The sequence below is a fragment of the Sander lucioperca genome, chromosome 20, assembly GCF_008315115.2.
Source record: "Sander lucioperca isolate FBNREF2018 chromosome 20, SLUC_FBN_1.2, whole genome shotgun sequence".
NCBI classification, from domain to species: domain Eukaryota; kingdom Metazoa; phylum Chordata; class Actinopteri; order Perciformes; family Percidae; genus Sander; species Sander lucioperca.
Genome location: NC_050192.1, coordinates 9,556,720 through 9,580,861, shown reverse-complemented (window position 1 = coordinate 9,580,861; position 24,142 = coordinate 9,556,720). Strand labels below are relative to the sequence as shown.

The 24,142-nt window shown below is 38.4% G+C and overlaps 1 protein-coding gene across 1 annotated transcript; it reads right to left on the bottom strand.

Annotated features, from left to right (window-relative positions):
• Positions 1 to 1,203: 1,203 nt before the first annotated feature.
• On the bottom strand, positions 1,204 to 14,945 carry LOC116059988 (sodium- and chloride-dependent GABA transporter 1-like). The gene is made up of 15 exons (XM_031313287.2): positions 14,694 to 14,945; positions 12,759 to 13,167; positions 11,417 to 11,548; positions 10,615 to 10,715; positions 9,645 to 9,754; positions 9,376 to 9,508; positions 7,745 to 7,879; positions 7,551 to 7,654; positions 7,337 to 7,461; positions 6,338 to 6,450; positions 5,592 to 5,723; positions 5,063 to 5,165; positions 4,577 to 4,677; positions 3,438 to 3,605; positions 1,204 to 2,930 (listed from the first exon to the last, which is right to left on the bottom strand). The coding sequence occupies exons 2-15, from the start codon at positions 12,997 to 12,999 to the stop codon at positions 2,835 to 2,837; spliced, it is 1,794 nt and encodes a 597-aa protein (XP_031169147.1). The 5' UTR covers positions 13,000 to 13,167; positions 14,694 to 14,945; the 3' UTR covers positions 1,204 to 2,834.
• Positions 14,946 to 24,142: the final 9,197 nt, after the last annotated feature.

Below are 24,142 nucleotides of genomic sequence, written 5' to 3'. Positions count from 1 at the left end.
CTACCTGTCTTTGCAGTGTATCAACATGCTATTAAAGATGATTTAAGTCTATTCACCACAATGGTTTGCTTTGGTTGTTGGATTGAATTGTCTGATTCTTCACAAATTTAAAGCCGCTTGGCCATAAGTGAATTTATTTAGACTTGCTGTGGAAATATTATAATAGAATTTTGAAATGTCATTTTATCATGCATTAGACACCATAAACCCAGACTCATATCAGCTAACTTTTTTTTTTCACCAGAAAGTTGAATCAAAATTTACTGTATGTACAAGTTAAATAGCGAGGAGCTTTGTCAGACAGCTTGTCAATGGATGATAATGGCCTATTAAGCCAACTAGCAGGTAGAGTAGGGCCCTATCTCTATGGTAGTGATAACAACTGCTAGCGCCTATTCAATTGGCTGATAACATGCTAAGCGGATGCACCACATGACAGTTTTTATGTGAAAGGGGTTGCTTTCTGCTCTTTTAACTGTTTCAGTGTCTTTCAGCGAATTGTTTTGATATTCCAACACGCAACTTTAATGTTTTGGGAAATCTCTACTCTCATCAGTGTCATTCCCAGCAGCAGGGTTAGGGTTAGTAATAAAAAAGGGTTAGGGTAAAAAAAAAAAAAAACTGTACACTCTGTCTGCTGTATGTGTAAATTTGTAACTTTAAAAAGGATATAATATGTCAGCGTTTTGTTTACAGCTTGTTCCTGCTGCCCCTAAGTGACCAAAAAGTGATTTTGATTATTGGATTATTCTTTTCGCATCCTGGGCTTTACTCCTGTAACTTTTCCCACCCACTGTGATAAATGATTGTATTCAAGAATTCATCATCCATGTCACCAAGAGTGCTGCTCTGAATACACATGGCTCTACAGTAAAGTCAGACCACAAACTTTAGGGTTTATCCCAATAGGACAAGCTTCTGGGGCTCAAGCATTACATCATCTCTGGAGTTACCAGGTGCAGTTTATTTTGTACATGTTCTTACTGACATGAAAAAACAAACTGGAGTAAAGTCAGAGCAAATCCTTCATACACCTCATTTGACATATTCCCCAAACTGTCAAAACAGATCATTCTATGGTATGTAACTCTTTACAAAAACATAACATATTTTAATCAAACAAGCTGCCATTAAGGCTAATACTTGAAATTATACAATGTCATTTAAAACTTATCTCAAAGCAGTGTTAATTGAAAAACTGTCTAAGGTGAATAGCCTGTACAACTTTAATCAATACATACATTCTAAATGTTTGTTTTTTTCAACTGGGTGGCCCACATATTTATTGCTGGACAAAAATATCACAGTGGCTGGTTGGTTGGTTCTTCAAGCTACCACAAGCAAATAATCGTTGATGCCTTACAGTTTTACATGTAAAATCAAGTTTTAACAGGTTTCCATACTTTTTCAATGCTTCTGTACAACAACATTCAAACATTTGTGGTAAGCTTAGACAAATACTGTGATTTTGTTGAGTAGTAGAGAAATTGTACAAGTAAGGAGGAAGATTTACAGTCATACATGAATGTGGTATATGTACACAGGTTCAATGCTGAGAGTTTACTCTTACTGCAAAAGGAAATCTATCCTCTAAATTTATCAAAAGTGACCCTCATTTTCTTACTTTTATTTGCCGGATTTTTCGGCAACATTTTTCATTTTTAAATATTTTATTTATAACTTTTTCAGAAAGAAAACAGACAAGACATTGAAGTGGTTAACAGACAGGAACATTACCCGCCTCCTCCCATCATTCCTTTCACATATAAGGAAGCAAAAACAAAACTTAGTGTACTCTTCTTCATAGGATTGGATGGTCATCTGTTTATACAATTACAGTGTGTTTTGAAAAGTATATGAAGACAAATGTTTAACTTGCTTTCCCTGACATCTCATAAGATTTTCTCCATACATAAAGAACTAGAGAACCTCTGTGAGCCAGGTTCCAAACAGGATGATGTCCCTTTGTTCCAGACCTTGAGAATGATTTCCTTTGAAATGACCATTCCATACTACATCGACAAAGTTTCCCAATGACTTAGAGTTTCCAGCTGTTGTGACCTCAAATCCATTAACATCTGAGTAGCAATGAAAGACTTCTGACCAAAACCTAGAGTCTGGTGCAGAACCAAAACATACGAGCCAGCGTTCCATCAGATTGTTTGCATTGAATACAAGTGACAAGGATGCGTAGAAAAAGTGCAATTTAACACATGAATAATGGAGTCTATGTATGACCTTATACTGAATTAACTCATGCCATGTCATGTAAATGCTGTGAAGACGTCTTCTGAAATTCCTACTCCTATTTCACTCTCCCAGGACTCCATCAGGTGCTGTGGAGATGGAGCAGTCTGACCCGCCCACACATTTGCAAGCATAAAGACCAGCTTTTTGGTTCATGTCAATAGGAACTGAAGTTCATCCGAAGAATTCTAAGTTTCGAAATTTGAAATGTTTCCTCTGACATAGTTCCTGATTTGTAGGACTTGGGCATTGGTTTTTAACTATGCAATGTGTTTTGTACCCCCCAGATGAAAGGCATGGTAATAAAAAACAATGGTTAAAAAAAAAGGGGGCAAGGTAACAATTTTTATCGCATTAATTCGGCCGGATCATTGACAGGAGGAGTGTTCATTAATATCCAATGTCACTCCTGAGTTTATTCATCATAACTCTATTGTTCAGACAAATTTTTCGGCATAATTTAATATAAAGGAAAACATCACAGAAAAATGCGGTACAAGGCTCCATCCATCCAAATGTCAAATTTCAGTGTTGACTACAGTAAGTCCTGGCAGACAAGGGAATTATTTTGACCTGAACAATCCTGGCTAGACAGGAGCGTCGCCCATGCTCCCCATGTGTGTAAATTCTTCATGCCCCGATGGCTTTTCATCCTCCTGGGAAGTTGTCATCTTCCGCCAACGCTGGTCAAGTAAAGAAAGTCACATCAGTCTCACCTTAGCAATAAATGCTTCACAGATTTTCTTGAAGGTTAGTCCAGACATGCGAAGTTAGGTGGACCAAAACTTAATTGTAAAACAATAGTGTGAAAAGTGAGCAAAATGTGCTTTTTAGCTGTAATTCACGTGATTTTAATTTAAGGAAAAGCAGAGGAAACTAAATATTGTAGGGCAACAAACTAACAAAAATATTAACTCTAACAAGCTGTGCTCACCTTAAAAACATACCTTCCTACCTAAAAACAGAATAATAATGTTGGCCTCGAGCCAAATCCATTTTTTCTGCCTCTCTTCCTGCAGTCTTACCTCCTGCCTTCCTGCACCGTAGATCAACTGGAACTACTGTTTATTTTATTCACTTTCAGTTTTCTCCCTTTGAATATCCACATAGTAGTATCCTACATAACTATTTAACTGCAGGGAGTAGACAATAAAAACAGAGAGACCTATAAGAGTATAGGTATAAAGTACCTTTTTGATGCTGCCCTTGGTGATGCAGAACATGTAGATGAAATAGCCCGGGATCAATATCATGGAAGACAAAGCCATGAACCAGCCAATCACTTGGCCCCACAGCGGGTACACATACTTCCCCAACATCAGAGGGGTCATCTCAAAGGCACTGAAGGTAAACACCCCCTACAATATACAATTATGTTCTTTAGTCCATGTAATCTTTACCAATAACAGAATGAAATCACTAAAATGGTGATTTGTACGCTGACAAACATCTCGGTTAAAACTGGGCTAACATCACTGGAAAAATAGACGTTTTTCAAAGCCTAGGTTGTAAGGAACATTGTTTGTAACAGCTTTTAGATTGTTGTATTATGTTATGGACCTGTATCGCACTCAAAACAACAGTTATGTGTTAGCCTACCCTTGATATCTCAACAAGAGTCTACAGCCATGCTAATGGCAGCTAGCGGCTAGACAGTGAGACTGTACTTAGGCACAGTGGTGCTTTAAGATAAAGGTTAATGTCAGAGAATGCTAACATGCTCACAATAACAGTGCAGACATGCTGATGTTTAGCGGGTATAATGTTTAGCGGATATAATGTTTACCGTGTTCACCCACCATCTTATTTATTGTGTTAGCATTCTAACAGCTCACATTTGCTAATTTGCACTAAATACAAAGCACAACTGAGATTTAATGTCACCATACTGGACAATTAAACATTTAAACATGATGCTTGGGATGATGGGTGTACCAAATGTTATAGCAATAGATCCCACAGTTGTCGAGATAGCCCTCTGGCTAAATTTTTTTACTTTTCAATCAAATTTAGCCCAGTTTTAACCATCTAAGCTGCATTTATTACTTGTGGCAGAATACCCTTGATTTTCCATATAGCTTCCTTTAACATTTTAACCACAGTATTGTAGATAAAGCCATCACCATGATTTCCCTGAGGGTCTGACAGTCCACAAGTACAAATCCCCACATGGCGAAGGAAACCAATTCAGCAATGTCATCAATTCTCTACTATTGGCACCTGCTGTAGCATGATAGATCTCCGTGAGGGAGAAGGAAGAACACGCAATGGGTCGACTTAGAAAAACCGCATATTATGGAGGTTAAATTGATAATCATTGAACTCCTACCAGGCAGATCAGCGGAGTGAAGAACTTCCAACAGAGCTTCCACCAGCCACATGGCCTATAGCCGATCATGTCTTCAATGTTCGTATAAAACCTTTCAGCTCCTGTGGCATAAAGAGAGGAGGATAAATAAAAGGAGTGTGTGTGTGTGTGTGTGTGTGTGTGTGTGTGTGTGTGTGTGTGTGTGTGTGTGTGTGTGTGTGTGTGTGTGGGTGTTTGTGTGTGTGTGTGTGTTAATGTGGAGAACAAAGCCTTATGGGTTGAAAGAGAGGGAAAGCTGATTGGGCAGAGAGTCTTAAGACAGAAAGTGGAGCAGATAGATGTAATTTCCTCTTGGACAGCTTCAGTGTATATAAGAAATCGACATGCTTGGCCAAATATAGTCCTTTTCTATCCAGCTTTGTCTCAGCTTATTTCATCTGTGGTTACATTTGATTTCATTCTACAGTATTTGGTTTAAGCGTTGATGTCATAAAATATAGTTCCTACCATAAAACCAGGCTATGGAAACGGTTTCGAAGAAGACGAGGAAGAGAAGACACATCCCACTGGCCGAGTAGTAATCAAACAGCTTGAACACGTACAGACCACCCTGGGAGATTTCCACACACACAGAGACACACATATCTGCTTAGAGGCTGAACAATAACACTTTATTACACTCTCTATATTTAATAAAATATATGCATGATGAGTATAACGCTGGTTGTTGTGAGATCGTTTTGTCATTATGTATAATGCAGGAGGGGGCTCATTTCCGTAGTGTGCAAATGTTCAGGTAAGCGTGTGTGTGTGTGTGTGTGTGTGTGTGTGTGTGTGTGTGTGTGTGTGTGTGTGTGTGTGTGTGTGTGTGTGTGTGTGTGTGTGTGTGCGTGCATGCGTGTGTGCGTGTATGTGTGTTGGAGTTTAATACAACCGCCGGCAGTGACTTTAATAAACTGAACGAAACCATCTTTTCATACTGGAGAATCAACATGGACTGAGGGCATGTAATACACAGAGATGTACACAACTGCACCTGTGTGATGTTGGAGAAGCCGATGATGAAGGAGATGAAGCAGACAATGAAGATGAAGATCTTCTTCCTCTTCCTCAGCACCATGGGATATTCATCCATTAGAGCTGTGATGAAGCCTTCCACTGTGCAGAACTAATAAATGTCATTATTAAGAGACATGGGTCAGAATGTACTGCAGTTTGTTATTCAAAGACCCCACCCCACAAATTTAGCACTTTCCTGCAACTTTGTCAAACTCACGACTTAAAAAGAATCAAAATGTATGCAGCAGAAACAGAGATATTGTCTTTTTTATTATTTATGTCAAAACCAGGCCCATACATTACCCACAATGCAAAACAACCTCTTGTCAGTCAGTCACTCAGAGTTTTGGGTGTGTTATGCCAGTAGCAACTAATGTAGCCTTGAGCCGTTAGCCTAAAGTTGAGATTCGGTAAAATCACCTCTTTCTATCTCCACACCCCAGAGCATAGGTTTAGTTTCAGAAGTGTGTGTGTGGCGGGGGGACAAATTAGGATTGCATGTTTCAGGTTTTTCCATTATTTATTCAACTGCTAGTAAGATTCACTTAAATTGACAATAATCCCATCTGAGCACGAGACACTCTTGAGTGTTGGTCGGAAGTTAGTTGGTATTTCTGTGTATAGGACATGATCTAAATCATTAATGGATTATTACGTTTTTTAATTATACAGCAGCTTTATGTTCAGCAGCAGGTCATGCAAGTGTGTGTGTGCAGTTTGTACCTGACTGTCCAGGCCCAGCATCACAAGCATGGAGAAGAAGAGGATGGCCCACAGAGAGGACATGGGCAGCTGGGTGACGGCCTGAGGGTAAGCTAAAAACGCCAGACCTGGACCTAAATGTCACACAGAAGACACGCCATTTAAATATCAAATGCTTAATCTTATGACATTATAGTGTAGCCTAATGAAATTCATAAGCATGGACATATTTACACATCTAGAAAACATAAGAAACAGGACACAAACATCACAGTACTATTTACTTGTTTTTTCTTTTCGAATTTGAATTGCACTTGGTTAGCAAGCCTCTAGTCTCGCTTTGCCAGACCTTCCTCCACAGAGTTGCGGAGGAGGGTCTGGCTAGTCCACACAGCATTCCAGGATGGGAGAAAAACGTGCTGTGGTTTAATGGCATGTCTATAAACCAAACACAATCCTCATAGGCTGCGCTAGGCACGGGTCAGAGCCACGGTGCCACTGCAAAATAGCCTCTGGAAGGAACTTGTTTTGGTGGAACATGTACGTTCAGAAACAACAGAAAACTCAGATTGGACAGATAATCTAGCTAGCTGTCTGGATTTACCCTGCAGAGATCTGAGAAGCAGTTAATCATAGTCCTCATAAATCCACCAGAGTTTAAAATTACAACACAAAGAAAGCGGAAGGTAGCGGACATCCAGCCGAAAATGTAGCTATAGACTATTAAGCTTCCAACGTTTAAAATCATTTTTAAGGTTGCCAAAAACATAGGTTCACTTAAATGTGGACTGAAAGCAGGTCAATTTATCTGAGAAAGCTTTTTCCATGTAAAGGTCAAATACACAACCTGTCTCAAGATTTCAAGAACGTTTCTCAGCTTTTGGGTATTGGTGTGTTTATATATAAGTATCTGAGATTTGGAAGATAATCATACAACATTTCCAGACTCATGCCTCATTGGAAGTACCAAGGCAAAGATTTAAAGAAGTCCTTGCCAAACAATTCAATACAGTACTGCACCTGATGCTGCTAATTCCTGGACAGGTTTCTTAGTGATATGGGACATGAAGCCTACAATGGAGAAGATGACGAAGCCAGCGAACATGCTGGTGCAGGAGTTAATGCAGCACACTATGATGGAGTCCCTGCCGAGAAAGAAACACAATTAACAGTTGGGATGACAACATGATATCAATTATGAGGATGTACAAAGCTTGTGACTGCATGTCCCTACCTGTACACATCGTTGTTGTAAGGGTTGTAGCTCCCCAGGGCGATGAGTGAGCCCAGGCCCAGTCCATAGGAAAAGAAGATTTGAGTCGCTGCATCCAGCCACACCTGTCAGATACATGTATGCGCCCATATTCACTTTGTCATTTGTTTGTCTATGAATATGTTTGTGTGATCAGATGTGTGCAAGCTGTCTACCTCAGATCGCATGAGCTTTTTGAAGTCTGGAGTGATGTAGAAGAGGATCCCGTCTATGGCTCCAGGCAGAGTGACCCCGCGCAAGAACAGGATGAACAGCATGACGTAGGGATAGGTGGCTGAGAAATACACCACCTAAGAGAAAGAGAAATTCTTTTTTATGTATTCACATTAATATACTTTGGATGTCTACTCTGTCAAAGCCAAAAACCCATATTTGAATTATACAGAACTTAAAATGGAAGTAAGCCTGTTTTAAGACGGGGGTTGAATCTTGTTTTCAAGTTAATCACAATTGCAAACATCCCAAAACCATTCCTCTAATAATTAAAAGTCAACAATAGATGCAAAACCCCTTGTTGCCACAGTACACAGTGTGAAAAATGTCTTGACTGAAATATTTCCATGGCTTCTCTTTGCTAGAAGACCTTGCCGGAGCCTTAAGAATCTGACCCACAACTCTGTAGCATAATCGTTATGCTTAATTGGTAATGTCCATCAAGGCCGGGGGCCTTGGGGGAATTCATTTTTCTCACTGCTCTCAGATGCCACACATTAAAATCCAATTATCCACTAGCAGTAAATGTGTAAATGTGTTTCTGCTCACATACATCGCTTGGACTTGCTGTAATTTAAAAATCCCAGGCAGTAGGCAGAGTGATATATATTTTTTCTTTCTTTTTCTAACTCTTTTGCTAACACCTCTAAATCATCCATCAGTTTGGGATTAAATACATTTTGCAACCATGTCTATTTATAAGAGAGAGAGATGGGGTGTGGACAGCAGGATGACGACAGATACAAACAATCTGTCAACATCTGAGAAGAATAAATAAATACTAAGGCATATGATAATTAATAAATAATTAAAATATATTTTAGGTTGTTGTTCAACTCGGTGGAGCCAATTAACACATCCTCTGTCCCTTTTGGTGTGCACTCATAATGTGACTCTTTTAACACAGTAAATCAAAAGAGAGGAAGAGATTTAAATGGATTTATTTCTGAATTTTGGGATCAATGTCCTCTTTTTTTCAAATTCTAGGACCGAGCAATAGCCCTTCGCAACGATGAATACTATCCAGCTGACATGAATGTTTGTACAAAATTTTCACCCATCTAATAGCTGTTGAGACATTTCACAAAAAAACTGAAATATTAACCTAATGGTGGTGCTAGAAGAACATTTGGGTGATCGCCAAAGTCAATAGGCTTCATCATCTAGGCACCACAAATGTCTATACAACATTTTATGGAAATCTGTTTAATAGTTGTTGAAATATTTCCATCTGATCCAAAGTCATATACACGGCTCTTTTTCTTTTGTAGCCTAAACTTCATGTTTTCTCTGAATCATTTTTTCTCTTTAATCCACCAATCAAGAATGAAAACAGAAATATCAGCTCTGCCTCCTGAGCAGCTCTGTGTCTTGTCCTGTTTGCATGATTAAAACCTAGAATAGGCAAAAATGGGAAGAAAAAAAAGCGTCTCAGATAAAGCAGACTTTGTGATGTAGCAGAATCAGTCTGAGGCTAGAGAGAAAATTGTAAGTTTTAAGAATGTAAGAGGAGAGGGAAAGAAGATAACAGAATTGGGCAAGAACAGGGAAAAACATAAGCACTAAGTATGACCTTCCCTGTCCACTCCACTCCTTTCCAGATTGAGAAATAGACAAGGACCCAGGCCAGCGCCAGAGTGCCCACTAAGGGCCAGCGAACCTCTCCTGGCTCCTCCAGACCACTGGACAACTGGTGCATGTTATGCCTACAGAAACACACATACACACTAAATTCAGACACAGATAAGCACAAATGGCTTCCATAAATAGCTTCAACCTATTCTTGTACAGGCTATCTTGTACACACACTCATACTGTATGGCATTAACATATCTCACTTACTCCCAGAACTCAGTGACAGCACTGGTCAGGTTGGTGGTATCTGTCAGAGTGTAGTTGCAAAAACATTTCTCTGTGTTCCAGGGGTTATTACAGCTTTGCCAAGGCAGCTCCTGCACACAAAAAACATATACATGAATATGATGAAATATTTCTGCTTTTCTTCACAGAAAAACATTACTCTCCACAGTCAGTTTTAATGATCCAACCATGTTTTGGGCCTTAAGATAACAAAATTGAACAATATAAATCTTTCATCCCTGCTTCTCAATCCTCTATTTTCCCACCAAAAGAGCCTCTTGCACAATGCCTGCAAAGTCTTTAAATTCCCTCCACCCGGCTTCTTTGAGCCGTGCGCTCACACAGAGAAATACAAAAGCAGAGTGAGGAAAAGCCGAGACAGAGAAGACAGGCATTGTTGAGGTGGTAAACAAAACATTTTCTCGATATACATTAGGCAATGAAAGCATTGCCGGCAGTAATCAGGTATAAAAAACAGAATTTTAATCATGCCTACCATCCATTTAAAAAAAATACTTTTCTGATTTGACATTGAAGTTGCAATAACCGATTGCTTGGCCACTTGGGGTCAGCAAAAAGAAGCTGTAAACACAACAGTGACACAATATCACCTTAGTCGGTAGGTAGTTTACAGTGACTTTATCAGAACAAAAACAACACTGATGAGAGCCATGAGAGTGAACCAAAACAGTAAAATTGACCAGAAAACCTAAAAGCTAAAAGACAAAGCTCTCCACAGCTTTAATTTTACCACTTACTGTACGTCTCTTCTGAATCTTTTTCAGACTCCGTAGACAAAATGGGAAAGATAAAACATGCCCGCACTACTTAAAATGCCACTGAATGTCATTTTCATTATCGATTAATCTGCTGATTATTAATCAATTAATCTCTTTGTCTATAAAAAGTGAAAGATACAAATCCCTGTCTAATGATTAATTATACAACATACCGAACCAAAGGAGTTGAATAAGTAGTAGAGTGCCCAGGCAATGATGATAATATAGTAGATGTTGAGCCAGAAGGACAGAACCACTGCAGCTAAACCAACACCTGAAGAAGGAAGAGACGCAGATGTCAACGTTTTACATTATAATGCTTTGTTGGTCACCCTGCAAAATCAAATGTATATGTATATGTTAGAAATAACTCTAGAGCAGATTTCTCCTCAAACAGCATCACTCAGCATGTTAGTTATAATCTTTATCATCCTCATCATTGCTGTTTTTATTATTTGTAATGTTTACTTGCTCTTGGCTTTGGGTATCAGTTGGCACAGCGGCACACTCGCTATCACTGCTGCTGTCTTTGCTGGCTGGAGATAAATTGTGCTTCACTCGAGCTCTTTGAGCTAGGAGGCAGTGGTATAATTGCTACCACCAAGAACTGGCTGGAAAAGATTCTTAAATGAAAAAAGTTGTTCACAAAACTATTTTCCTCTTTTTTGTGTGTTTCTGCACCTCTTTGGAAGCTTCATATCCTTGTCGTTAATTTTGAAGTGCAATGGCATGGAGAAAGAGACTGATGTCAAGCGGAAATATTGAGCAAAAGGTCATTCAAGGTAGATTTTGGTTCAGCACAAAAAGAGAATTTGTGCTAATAAATCAAATCTATGTGGTAGGTGCATATTATTGGTGACATACCTGGTCTGTTATGCTCAAAAGCATGTCAAAAACTTAAAATGTATCTGTAAATTGAAATGATATAACAGCAGATGTACATCCATATCTCCCTATTGTATATCCACAGCTTACCTTTCATCATAGGGATGAGCTTCCACACCCCCAGCCCTCCCACTGAGGTGAACTGTCCCAGAGCCGTCTCCAAGAGGAAGAGAGGTATCCCAGCAAACACCAGGGTCAAAAAGTACGGGATCAGAAAGGCCCCTGATAGAGCATAAGATAATGTAGATAGTAATTACAAGGATTGCAATACTATCATAAACATGCCAGAGTAATACTGCATTTCAACAAACTGATGTAACTTAGATTAACAGTGCATACTATCTCAATAAAAATGAAAACTAAATATTCAAATTAAGTTTAATTAATTTAATTAAAGTTTATTTTTCTTCAATTAAGTAACTAACAGAGAAATGAAATATTGCTGTAATACTGTGATAAGAATGACATATCCTTTTCTCCAATTTGTTAAACCATGGCTCCTGCCTGAGGAGCTACTTTATAATTATATTATTATAATTTTATAAAAAATGCTAGAAGACAGTCTTGTTAAATATTGTACAATTTGCATGCAGGAGACACACATCTTCCAGAGAATATACACTCGCCCAGAATATGTGATTAAAAAGGTTTCTGTATATGTTAATGGTTTGCTAAGGATCTTATTCTTATAAAGTGTATTCTTAGAGTTCAACGTCAATCAAATAACCTATTAAAACATGCTCATCCATTGATTAATTGAATAATCATTGATCAGTATTACTCAAGAAGTCAATCAAAAGTATATTGGCCGAGGGCTAGTGACAGGGGCATATGGGCAACTAATTCAGATCTGATAGCCACACACTGGAAGGGTTCAAAGGGACAGTGGCTGGTGTTGGAGATTTAGTCTATGGTTTGAAGAGGTTTGAGGTTTGTGAGAGTACATGTAGGCAAAGAGGGAACGAAGAGACTTGCGCGTGGTATTCTTCGATTTAGCTTCAGGGAGGGTAGCACTTACCACCCATAAAGGCAAAAGGAAAATACGATGACAACCATCACTACCACAGCACCATGTTAGCTGGACACTAACTTAAAGTGCACTGCAGCCAGTTCCTGTAAAAGGCTGTGGGTTAGAAGAAAGGCGTGACCGGGGCAAAGATGGGTTGAGCAGCATGCAGCTGATAGCCAGATAGCATCCCCTTTCAGAGGGCCCAGTAGAGGCCCACTGCAGGGCCTCAAACATTTAACATGGATACATGAGGAATGCTCACCCAACTTTTTTCACATTTGACTGTGTATTTTTAACTATTATGGCTTTGGGTGAATGAGTATGTGCTCTAAAGGTATTAAGTATCTCATCAGAATTAACTTTAAACTGACTAAAGAGCTTTTGGTTCTGTCAGTCACAGGTACCCATGAATTGTGAACTTACCTCCACCGTTCTTGCCACACAGATAAGGGAACCTCCAGACATTTCCCAGGCCAATGGCATATCCCACACATGACACCAGGAAATCAAACTTTCCCTTCCAGCTTCCCCTGTCAGGTGGCTCTTCTTTCTTCTTGTTTTTATCTGCAGAGGGCACCACAGGGTCCAGCTCCTCAAAGGGAACGGCTTGTTTGACCTCTGTTGGGGAGTTTAGGTCCACTGTACTCTGCCCAGTCTTCCCCATGGTGGGACCACTACAGTCCAGTTGGGTCAGTAAGTCCCTCAGTTGTCACGGCCTGCTATGGTGACAAATTAAAGTCTCTGGTCCTGTCCGGCTGAGCCTCTCACACAGAGTTTGGTGATTGACTCGACAGATTGAGAACAATGTGCGGACACTGAATGTGCAGAAAAGCTGTAGACAGAGGGAGAATACCACAGTTACTGCAGAGCTGTTATACCAATTATATATTGGTAAATAGTGAACGCTTTTGTTGTGTTTGACGGTGTTCTCATGGAGAGGAATACAACTCAAATTACAATTTACTTATGTTGAGGCATTTTTATGGTCTTTTACAGCCCTTTAATTTACTTGGGAAACAATGTATAATTACACACAATAAAGGTTATTATTTGATTTAACGTGGTCTTTGTGGGTAAGCCAACTAAAGCCATAAAAAGTAACACAGAACAAGCACCACTGGACTGATATGAGCAAGAAGGTGGCGCAATACAGGTCACCCTTGAGAACACTGCACTGTGTATCTTCATCAGTACTGACGCACCCCCTACCTCACCTCTCTTTCCAGTCCACCGCAGTCAAGTTCATGGTGAGTCACCACAATACCAAAAGAAAGCAAAAACCTGAATACAAATACCACAAAGGTTCCACTATGTGATGTCCACAAAAGAAGTCTCTACTGCTTACACACAAGTGGACGTCTAGCTGTAATGTGAATTTAACTGCTGATTACAAATATTGATTGACCCAAAAAATTGTCCATATCACTTCCTGCCATTGCTCGAGACTGTTGGCTGAAACATTCGCTGAAAGAACAAAGATATTTTTCAAGGAAATGCCACTGCTTATTTTCACACACAGAGGCGCTGTGAAACAGCAGGGTACCGCTGAGCTTTCTCATTGTATTACTCTTCTGCATACTAAATCATCAACCATGTTAGACTGATTCAAAAAGCCTGCGGTACTTATTTGTCTTCTTTTTTTTGGTCTGCCTGATTCATTGTGCTTACTGACTGTTTCAAAGCATTCAAATGTATATTCATGTTCAATTGCAATTACTTGTGATGAAAACCCTTTGCAACATTTAACAGATGCATCACTTGTGCCTTCTAGCCTTTGATGATGTTGATGAAAACAAGTATTGGCAAAGTGTACTGTATATATGCTATGGACACAGATGATTCAAAATACCAAAATAAAAGTGCATTGGAAAAAGTTAGAAAAAATAGGATACATTTGAAACAGTGACTGTGATGTTTACTATGATCAGCATTGATCAAACTATTCTCTCCTGCTGTGGAGTAATCAACTTCAATCAGGCATTATGCTATTAAATGATCAAAAATGTACTTTCAAATAGTTGTCTAGGTGTGTAACTTCTTCAAAAGCCCACCGTTAATACCAAAACACATCACAGATTCCCTTTGATGATTTCATCCATTCGATTCAAAGTAAACCCTGCTGTTTTTTTGACAGTGGAGACTTTTAAGATGCAATATATTTTATAATGACTTTCAGTAGCAAACAAGTTTTTGTCACATTCATATTGCTTAATAGAATTATCTTCATGGTCTGTGGCAGTCCATTGAAATAAAACCAACTTTGTTAACCTTGCGATTTGTGGACAAAATCAACTTAATAACTTTCTCAATGACAGACAGTTTTAAAGGATGGAGGAGAGGGAATGAGATGAATCCTACCTGAGAGATTTCCAAGTCCTCTGTCAGGTCATCAGCTTTAGTTCTCTACAGCACAAAGTCTTGAAACTTCAACTTAACATCCAAAGGAAGAAATATCATCTTTGAGTCAACTATGAAAAGCTTCAAGCCAGCTCTCCGGGCCCATGGGAAGCCACAATGTATCTGCTGCCCGAAAAGCTGTTTTTGATTTTGCAACTCTTTCCTGTAGCCTATGCTGTATTTTGAAGACCTGTGGCTGTTCCTGCAACTGCTATTGAGTGCTTGATAATAAAGTTCGACCTGTGTGTCTGCTTTGATTGCTCAGTTCTAACTACTGAGGCCCAGAGGCCATGGGGGATATGTCAATCGCCCAACTCTTGTGGGGAACTCTAGCGGCAGCAGTAGTGTGTGTTTGTGCTTAGCGCATATGTTTGTTGCAGTAGCAGAGGTCAGTTCTTGCCAGCGCCGTTACCATGGTATTTCCCAACAGAGAAGGGCCTGATCAGTGAAAGAGCTCATGGAGTTTTGGAAAATGAAACCAACAATGGCTTCTGGCAAAGATCCTGGAAATGTATGACCACAAATGCGGTCATGCCAGTATCAGACTCTGCAATCTGCACATTAAGAGACCAAATGTTCATCCTCAGTGTCCTCACTTAAATGATTGGAAAGTGTGTAGGCCATATCAAAGTATATGAGTGCAAAACAATCTTTATTTCTCATCAAACTTTAACTACAATTTATATTTTTGCGATATGCAGGTGTCTGTGTGTGCAAGTGATATGTCACTGTAGCCATGCCATATGCCTGCAAGCAATATTCCATCTGGGCCTGCATCTTCAGGCATACAGCAACCCCTTCTGCTCGGTTCCACATACAGCTGCCAAATGGACCATTGTGCCCAGAACGTAATGCAAACCAGCACACATACAGTATACACAGACAGAGATGCAGGAAATTCAATCCAAAGAGCCTGCTGCAATACCCCCCTCTACTGTATCTGAACTGTCTGCCATGTTATGCCTCTGAAATGGCCACTTCAATTCAATAAACTCACAATTAGGTGCCAAATAGTCCGAGCTAGCGCCTCTAAGGGACATCCAAACAAGACTTTGCTTACTTTGCTTAACTTTTTTGCTGAACAGTGACCACAAGTGGCAAATGGCACAATGATTTTTCCCAACATTAAGTCAGTTGAGAGAAACTCAAACTGGACAACAAGCAGGAAAGAGTGAGGTATGATAGTAACAGCAATATCTAGCGTGAAGTTTTCTAGCATTACCATAAACCTTTGATGTTATGGTCAATTTATTTTTTATTTGTAAGTAAAACACATACACTGTAAACCCAGATTTAGTTGTGATTAAACTTTTTAGTGGTCACTACTTATTCTTTCATGTTTTGTTAAAAACCATATTCATTACTAAATCACATTTGTAATAATCAGCTTCATTATGCATGCATATTAAGCAGATAATAACTAAGGATGTTAAGTTTCTGTATGGAAGGGGCGGGGTCATTTGAAATGTTCGGTGCTGAAGCGATGCAAAGGCTCATGGGAAAACATATACGTTCTGAACGGTTTCTCTCCTAGTTTGTTTTAAGTGTGTTTTAATAATGTTCTGTTAATGTTTTGGGTGTGCATTTATGTTATCTGGGTTTTAGTTTACTATGGTTGATTTAGGGTTCATGTTATGTACATTTATTGTTGCACCATGACCGAGACCCAAGGGGGTCCTGATAGCCTCTGGGCAGTGAAAAGTAGATAAGAAACACCAACACTGGGTGGAATTAACTGTTTTTGTTGAGTGAAACTATCTACACATCATATTTCAGACAGAGTGTAATGTGACGTCTTGGAGCGGGATGTTTGATGGAATGATTGTATAGTATACGTTATTCTTAAAACCAGGTTGTCATAAAGTCAAAACCATTTTTAAATTAGATGAACACATAGCTTTAATAATGAGAGGTTGCCTGATGTTTTCTTATATTTCTATGCATGTTTAAAGCTGTAGTGCGTAGTTTCTGTCTCCCCCACGAGGAATTTTAAGTAATAACAACAAAACTGTCATCAACACATCAATAAGCTACAAGCCTTTCGTGATCGTGCACCACCCCCACCCCTCCTCCACCATGCAGTTGCTAGTAGCCAAGGAGGACACAGAGGATTAAAATACATGATGGACTCTTCAGAAGAGGTCATTATCTTCACTCAAGTTTCTGCGCGGGAAAGTCGCCTGACGACACAATCTTCTGAACATAGTGATACTGAGAAATACAGAGAGAGTTGTGTGGAGCTGATCAGTCTTAATTAGCTTTGTAGCAACTCATTTGACTTGAATGTAACAAACGTTAATTAATATAAAAAAGTTACGCACTAAAGCTTTAACTTAACATGCTTATTTTAGACAACGTGACTCCAGACAAAAATTACTTTTGTTTACTAATGATTTTTAGTAATGACTACTAATGTAAACTGGATTTGTCTACTGCATCAACTTTACGTTCTGTGCTAATATAACTTGACCTGTTAAGTTTCATGTTGTGTAAAAACTTAGACGGTTTAAGGCAACAGGTTTCCACGCAAATTTTTAGTAAAGTCAACTAATTCGGGATAACAGTGTAGACTTATTTCTTCTTTAAAGTTATATAGGATGAGTGTGAAAATCCCTCGTCAGTGCTGGAAGTATCCAGATCTTACATGAGTGAAAGCAACAGTATCACATTGTAGAAATCAATGTGATTACTTACTTACTTACTGTTACGAGTAAAAAGTCCAGCATTCAAAATTTAACTTGAGAAAAAATAACATCAAAACCTAACGCACCAAAAGTAAAAGTACTCATTATGCAGAGCTGCCCATTTCAAAATGTTATATTATTGTCTCATATGTATTGATTCAAGCATCACTAATATTGAAGCTGGTAAAGTGGAGCTTGTTTTAACTACTTTATATACTGCTGGGTAGCTTAATCGATACATCATAATGTATGAGTTGATTATATTTTGTTCTGCAAAGTACTTAGTAACTAAAGCAGTAAAATATACATAATGGAAGGAAAAGTACAAGCGTTGCATCCACAATGTAGTGTAGCGGAAGTATAAAGTTGCATTAGATTGAAAGGAATAGTACAAGGAAATCAAAGTTGCAAGCAAGTATAATGAAATGTACTTAAATAGGGAATGATTTTGGACATATCCAGTTTAACTTCATTGCTTGCTAGGCTATTTTGTCACCGGTTAAACTGCAGACACCATGGAGCCATTTTCTCAATTTAAAAACATGTGTACTTGTGTCCTGGCAGTGGATCCAGAGAGGTTGTGTATATTGTCTTTTTAATGACTCCAGTGACAGTACAACACTTTCTTCATTAATATTAATGGAATTAGATATGAGGCATGAACCTCTCTTGTTTCTCCTGGCAGGTAAACTCCTAACATTACCTGATCCAGATATTCTATCACCAGCCAATTTGAAAAAAACTAATGAACATTCCCACAATGCCCCTGGCAGCATTGTCCATTGCTGTGTCAGTGGGTAGGGACAAGTGGTAGATATTGGGTTTCAAAAGTGATAGATTTAATCATATTAGAAGCTTAATTACACCCATAGCGAGCCACTCCTCTTAAGAACAGATTGAGTGTGATATCTGGTGGGGTTGATTGTCCATGTGGAGCCAAACGATGATAGCTGGATAGATTGGAGTTGTCAAAGCTGGTTTCCATCAATCTGTTTACAGCGGCCCCAGATCAATGCAGCCTAATTATGATTCCAGAGCATCCACAGCCGAGAATAATAGGGAGGGATTATAGGTTACAGACGGAGGCATAGAATGATACAATGACATAGAATGTCTTAGAGCAAAAGTTAAAGTTTGTCAGAGTTTTGAGGATTATTATGAAGATTTTGACTGGTCATATTTTCTCCTTAAATGATTTATTGTAAAAATGGGAAATGAAAATGGAAAAGAAAAATAGCACAAAGAGAATGAAAAGGTAAGTTAGAAGAGAGACAGAGAGGAAATGTAGTGATTAAAAGCTAGAATTTCACAGAGATTGTCATGCTCTGTCCAAAGTCTTATTTAACAGCATTACATTCCTGCAGTAATGCTTGTTGGCTTTGCCAAAACACAGTCAGAATTTAAGATGTCTTCTGTTGCAGATGTAAGCCCGCAGGTTTCTTAATATGGAGCAGTTAGGGCAGCGAGACCAAATACAAATGGACTGTGAAATATAAGAGATACACCAGAAGAAAACAAAAACTATAATGCTTCATAAGACAATTGCTTCACCTTGACATAATGTCAAACCTTATAAACACATATCTGGACGTGTCATTTACTGCATAATAACCTTTGGAGATGCTTTCAGGAGGTGTGGCATGTTACGTTGAGGACACCATTCAATCCATTGTGATGTCTTGTTTTCTTTACTTTGCAACAGCAACTTAACTTGTGATGTATACTTCTGAGATATGCTGAGTCAGTGTGGCCAGAGGTAAACTTTAGCAGCACTGTCATTTGTATGCATGAGCTCTGGTCCTGTCACTGCATAATAAGTGCCTGGAGCAACATCCAAACACTCTTTAAAAAAAAGCAAGAGTAATGGCTCATGTACCACATTCAAAATGAATCGTGAGCAGTTTTTGAAAAAATTTAATTATTTCTTTGGACCAGTGCTTAGAATAATACAGTTGCAGTAGATGTATTGTATTGTACAGACATTGTATTGTACAGATGAGGTGAGTCTAACATAGTCTATTTTTTGTCAACAATACATAAATGGTGTGTTAGGGAAAGGTCTCTGTAGCAACCCTGTTCCCAGTGTTCTCACATACTACATATTTGATTAATTTCCCTCATTGGATTAGAGAGCTGCACTACCTTATGATACATGTAATAAATGACTCAGCAAATCCAGATTTTTGATGCAAAAAAATAAAAGAGAAAAACAAAACAGTGGTCAGCATATCTCACACTTGACCGACAGAATAGATCATCTGTCCATAATTTTTAAATTTTAGCCTTGGAGGATTTTTAGCCATGCTAGCAGCATGACCCTGTGGATGGCAATATCGGTCTGTCAGTTAATCGGTCCACCACTTTGGTCCAGACTGAAATATCTCAACAAATATTGGATGGATTGCCATGAAATTTAATGTAATGTAAAATCTATATAATGTACATTGTGTACGTGTTTCCCAGATGATGTATCGTAATGATGACACTGTGACCCCCTGACTTTTCATCTGAAGCCACTAACAAATCAAAGTTTAAACTTATCTAGAAAACTATCTCAACATCTAATGGATGGGCCGGCACACATTCTATATTAATAATTTTGGTGATCCCTAACTTTTCCTCTAGTGTCACCAGCAGGTTGAAATGTTATGTTGTATGACGAAAATACCTGCAAAACAAATGACATGCCCATCAGCCTCAGCTGCACATTATGTGTTTACCTAATTTATATCAGCATGCTAACATTCCTAAATAAGACCGTGCCATTGTAAATGTTTAACCTGCTGACCATCAGCATGTTAGCATCGTTATTGTGAGCTTGTTAGCATGCTGACGTTAGCATTTAACACAGAATCGCTAGATTCACAGAGTAATAAAGCCACAATTAAATTGCTAAACATAGCAGGAATAAGACAATCTATACAGAACCAAACTAATGCAGTTACTGCAATAGTCTATTTTTGGTGAATGAAAGTGAAGTGGTCAATACATCATAAAAGTAGTACATTTGCATCCTTTTTTGATTCAGTTTATGATGTGTAAAAGTAACAATATATCAGAAATGAGCAACTGTTTACAAACTAAACTGCTGCCTTTGAGGCCTCCTTGTGAGCTGCGTTTAATTCACAGCACGTGTCATGGTCTGTGAATCAATGCGGGGGTTATTATAAAGCATGGAACACCCAGAGGCGATTGGCATGCGTAGATAGGAGGCTAATATTACCAACATTTTCATCCTGTAATGCAGTAGGACAGTGCATGGCGCATACATACAATGGCAAAGGTGGGGCGAGGCGCACATCAGAGAGAGCATGATTGTGTTTTATGAGAGAGAAAGAGTGAAAAGATGAAAGATGATGAGGCAGGCATGTTGTGATAAATCACTGCAAAGAATGAGGAAAAAGGTATATAAATGAGTTGGGAGGCAGAATGAAAAGATAGCGAGATAAAAAAAAAGAAAATGTGAAAAATTGACAAGTTGCAGTAGAGCCTGGGTAGATAAGAAGGGAATGAGGTGAAAAGATACAAAGAAACTGAAAAATGATGCAGAGGAAGATTGTCCCATCGCTGGAGATAAAAACTTAAAGAGATAAAGCCTTGAAATGTCTTCATTTACAGCTTGCCTGATACATGAGCCCAGTGGAGTTTCATTGGCGTCACTGCAGAGTGTGCTATTCCTCCCTGGAGATCTATCAACCACCTAATTCTCAGTTTCATTTTGCTCATCTTCTATTACCCCTGAGTCATGTTTTATCATCCCAATTGTCTCACATCCTTGCGACCTTGTTATACGCTAAGTCATTGTCCTTAATATGCCCCAAAATAAATTGTATCAAGACATTGTCACCATAAAAGCCCAAAATAAGCAATCAAGCAGAAATACAATCAACGCAATATTTGCAATATGTTACTGTGATGCATTCAGTGTTGCCTTTCATTTTGATCAAACGGTTGACTGAAAGATAAGGTCAGACCTTATTTTCTTTTTTTTTCTCACCTCTTGCCCTGTGGGAATTGAATTGTTGCTGAGTGCGGTAAACAGCAAAAGCTTTATTAAACACTGATGGAGATATATGTCCAGATACGGATGGCTATAACTACAACACAGAGTGGTGCATGTCCTGGCGACAATGTCATTCACTGACATGTATTTAACACATCAAACAAACATAAATGCCATTTTGTCATTATGTTTTACACATCATTTCCCATCGTTCTATCAACTGGCACTTGCGCCCTCTTCTTCTGCAATAGTTTTAATGGCACCCAACTGGAGAATTAGGACCACCAAACGTTTCTCGATTTGCTCAACTCGTAATATTCCCAAAACAGTAGTGGATGAAAATGCACATTCATTTGCATTTTCTTTTGCAGATTTTTCTTGAAAAAAACGTTAAGATTGTGTTAAGAAACACAACGTCCAAAGAAGCAGTTTTGTGATATAAATTAGTTTTGACAATAGAAAAGCTCTTCATTGTTTTTACTGAAATCTAATTTCTCAAGTAGCTTTGAATAAGACAAATTCTACAAAAAGCTGTTATAGACACCTCGACCTATGACCTGATCTTAAAGAAGTGAAGAAATCTTCTTTGAATGCCTTAAAGTATTGTCTAAAAACCAAAAGTGTCTTTACCAAATAGTATTTACCTGACTTTTAATATTGGTTAATGCTTATATGTTTAACATGTAATGTCTTTTAATCGGATTGCCTACTGCATATGCAATTAAAAGGTCTGGTTAAGATATCACTAATTACCTGACAAGATAACAATTACCATTCAGCTCCATGCTATTAATTAGCCAATGACAATATGACACTGCCCATAGAAAATCCATCATCTGATCATGCAGAACAAAAGCCAATGCGATTTTCATAAAATATTATAAGCCCCTTAAAAACAAGTATTCTATTTCATGCCTTTTGCATATTTGTAATATATAAAGGTTTGTTAAAATGTTGTACAATTACATCTGCAAACATAGTATTGAATATTTGAAAGAGACACAAAGGCAGACACTCATCATCACTAAAGATTATCTAGTGGTCAAGACTTAAACATAGTGTGATCAAATAAATTTGATTATAATTACAAATGCAGACTGGAGTCAAAACCAGCCGAGGGTAGGAAGCGGTTTACTCAGTTGAACATGATGGGGGTTTTTTTGTAGATACAATCACATGGAGGATGTTCTGACTCAATAAGGGGCAAACAAAAATAATATGCTATGTAAGTTAAAGGAAAACATTGAGGGGCAAATACAAATATGTCTACAGATTCATTAAGGTGATTTTTTTTTTGCTGTTTTCGTCTGCTTTTCCTTCTCTTTGTACTTCATCAGCATGAAGATAAACGTGGTTGTGACTCAAGGTTGGACAAAGACTTAAAAAAACAAACTTAAAATATATTATTTTACTGATTGAAAACTGAAAGAAAATATAACTTAAACCAAAGCAAATCAAACCAAAGCAAGCGGTAAAAAGGCAGTGAGTCTGATTACCCTGCACACTTCTGCAGGGAGACGCAAGACATGGTAATAATATTAAATCATACAAAAATTACTGTAGGTGACTTTAAAACTATATCTGGTTTCTCTTAGGCTTACTTTCAGGGAATATACTTTTTAACTTGGGGTTCCCTATTTACCAGTTCCCATCCAACAGACAGCCCGACTTACAAACTGAAAATGTGAAGTTCAAAAGATGTCAGCGTTTACCAGTCAAGGAAGGCCTAATGAAAGACACTATCATGTTGAATTATGGGAAATGTTGGATTCAGTGTTTCTGGAGTTTGAATATCTAGGCTGCTGTTTGTCTGTGATTTTAACCATTTCTTTTTAAAATCAATTTCTTGTGAGTCCCCAAATGTTAGTACAATAAGTAATAAGTGCAATACTAAACTGCTGGAGTACTCCTTTAATGTAGCTGCAGTACCAACTCTAAGGTATTGTTAGGTACATAATGGCTGCAAAAGCAAAAAGATAAAAAAAGAAAAAGAAAAGAACTTGCATTTAGAATCAACAATATTTATTTATTCATCACTTTTTTTAACACTTTACATAAAAAGAAAAAATGATCTCATTATAATCGCTGTTTCCATTAACACTAGTAATGTCCCACTTAGTTAACTAGTCTGTATTTGTATGACGTGTAGATATAGTCAATTGTTGGTGCCCATGCCAATTGTTCAGGTTTTCCATTACAGTAACTTTGGCTCTCTGCTCATACTGGAATTGTTGCAGCGCTTGTGAACCTACAGTTCTATCTCCGCCCTCAGGCAACCTGCAGCTTCTAGCACCATCAATGTACAAAATGGGGGCATTACTTAACATAATCCTACCGCTGTTTTCTATCACTTTAGGAACATCTAATATCTTCAAGTTGTTCATTTCTATCTTCTTAAAAGTAAAAAGGAAACCAATGTCAATTTGAAGATGCACTTGTCCCAATGGTGAGCCATACTATTTGAGGTCATTCCCTGTTGTCTGGGTTGGGCTGGAGGCAGCTAGGGGGTCAGAAGAGGTGGGACGCAACTGGCCGGAATTGTCAGTTAATTGAATGCCAGTTTGGATCACACGGATGACTGAACTTGGCATTATGATGGAGCAAGTTCATGTTCACCAATCATACATATCCTGTGACATCACACAGACACAGAGCCAAGTATTTTATTATTTTGTAGGACAAAAAGAATGTAAGCCACACAGACCTTTGAAATATTGTTTTCT

Excerpts from the sequence above, each read along its gene's own strand:
- LOC116059988 (XM_031313287.2), bottom strand. The coding sequence starts at position 12,999 with ATGGGGAAGACTGGGCAGAGTACAGTGGACCTAAACTCCCCAACAGAG. Across the intron at positions 5,724-6,337 it reads TGCTGGGCCTGGACAGTCAG|TTCTGCACAGTGGAAGGCTT; the intron begins GTACAAACTGCA and ends GACATTTATTAG. Across the intron at positions 5,166-5,591 it reads GCTTCTCCAACATCACACAG|GGTGGTCTGTACGTGTTCAA; the intron begins GTGCAGTTGTGT and ends GAAATCTCCCAG.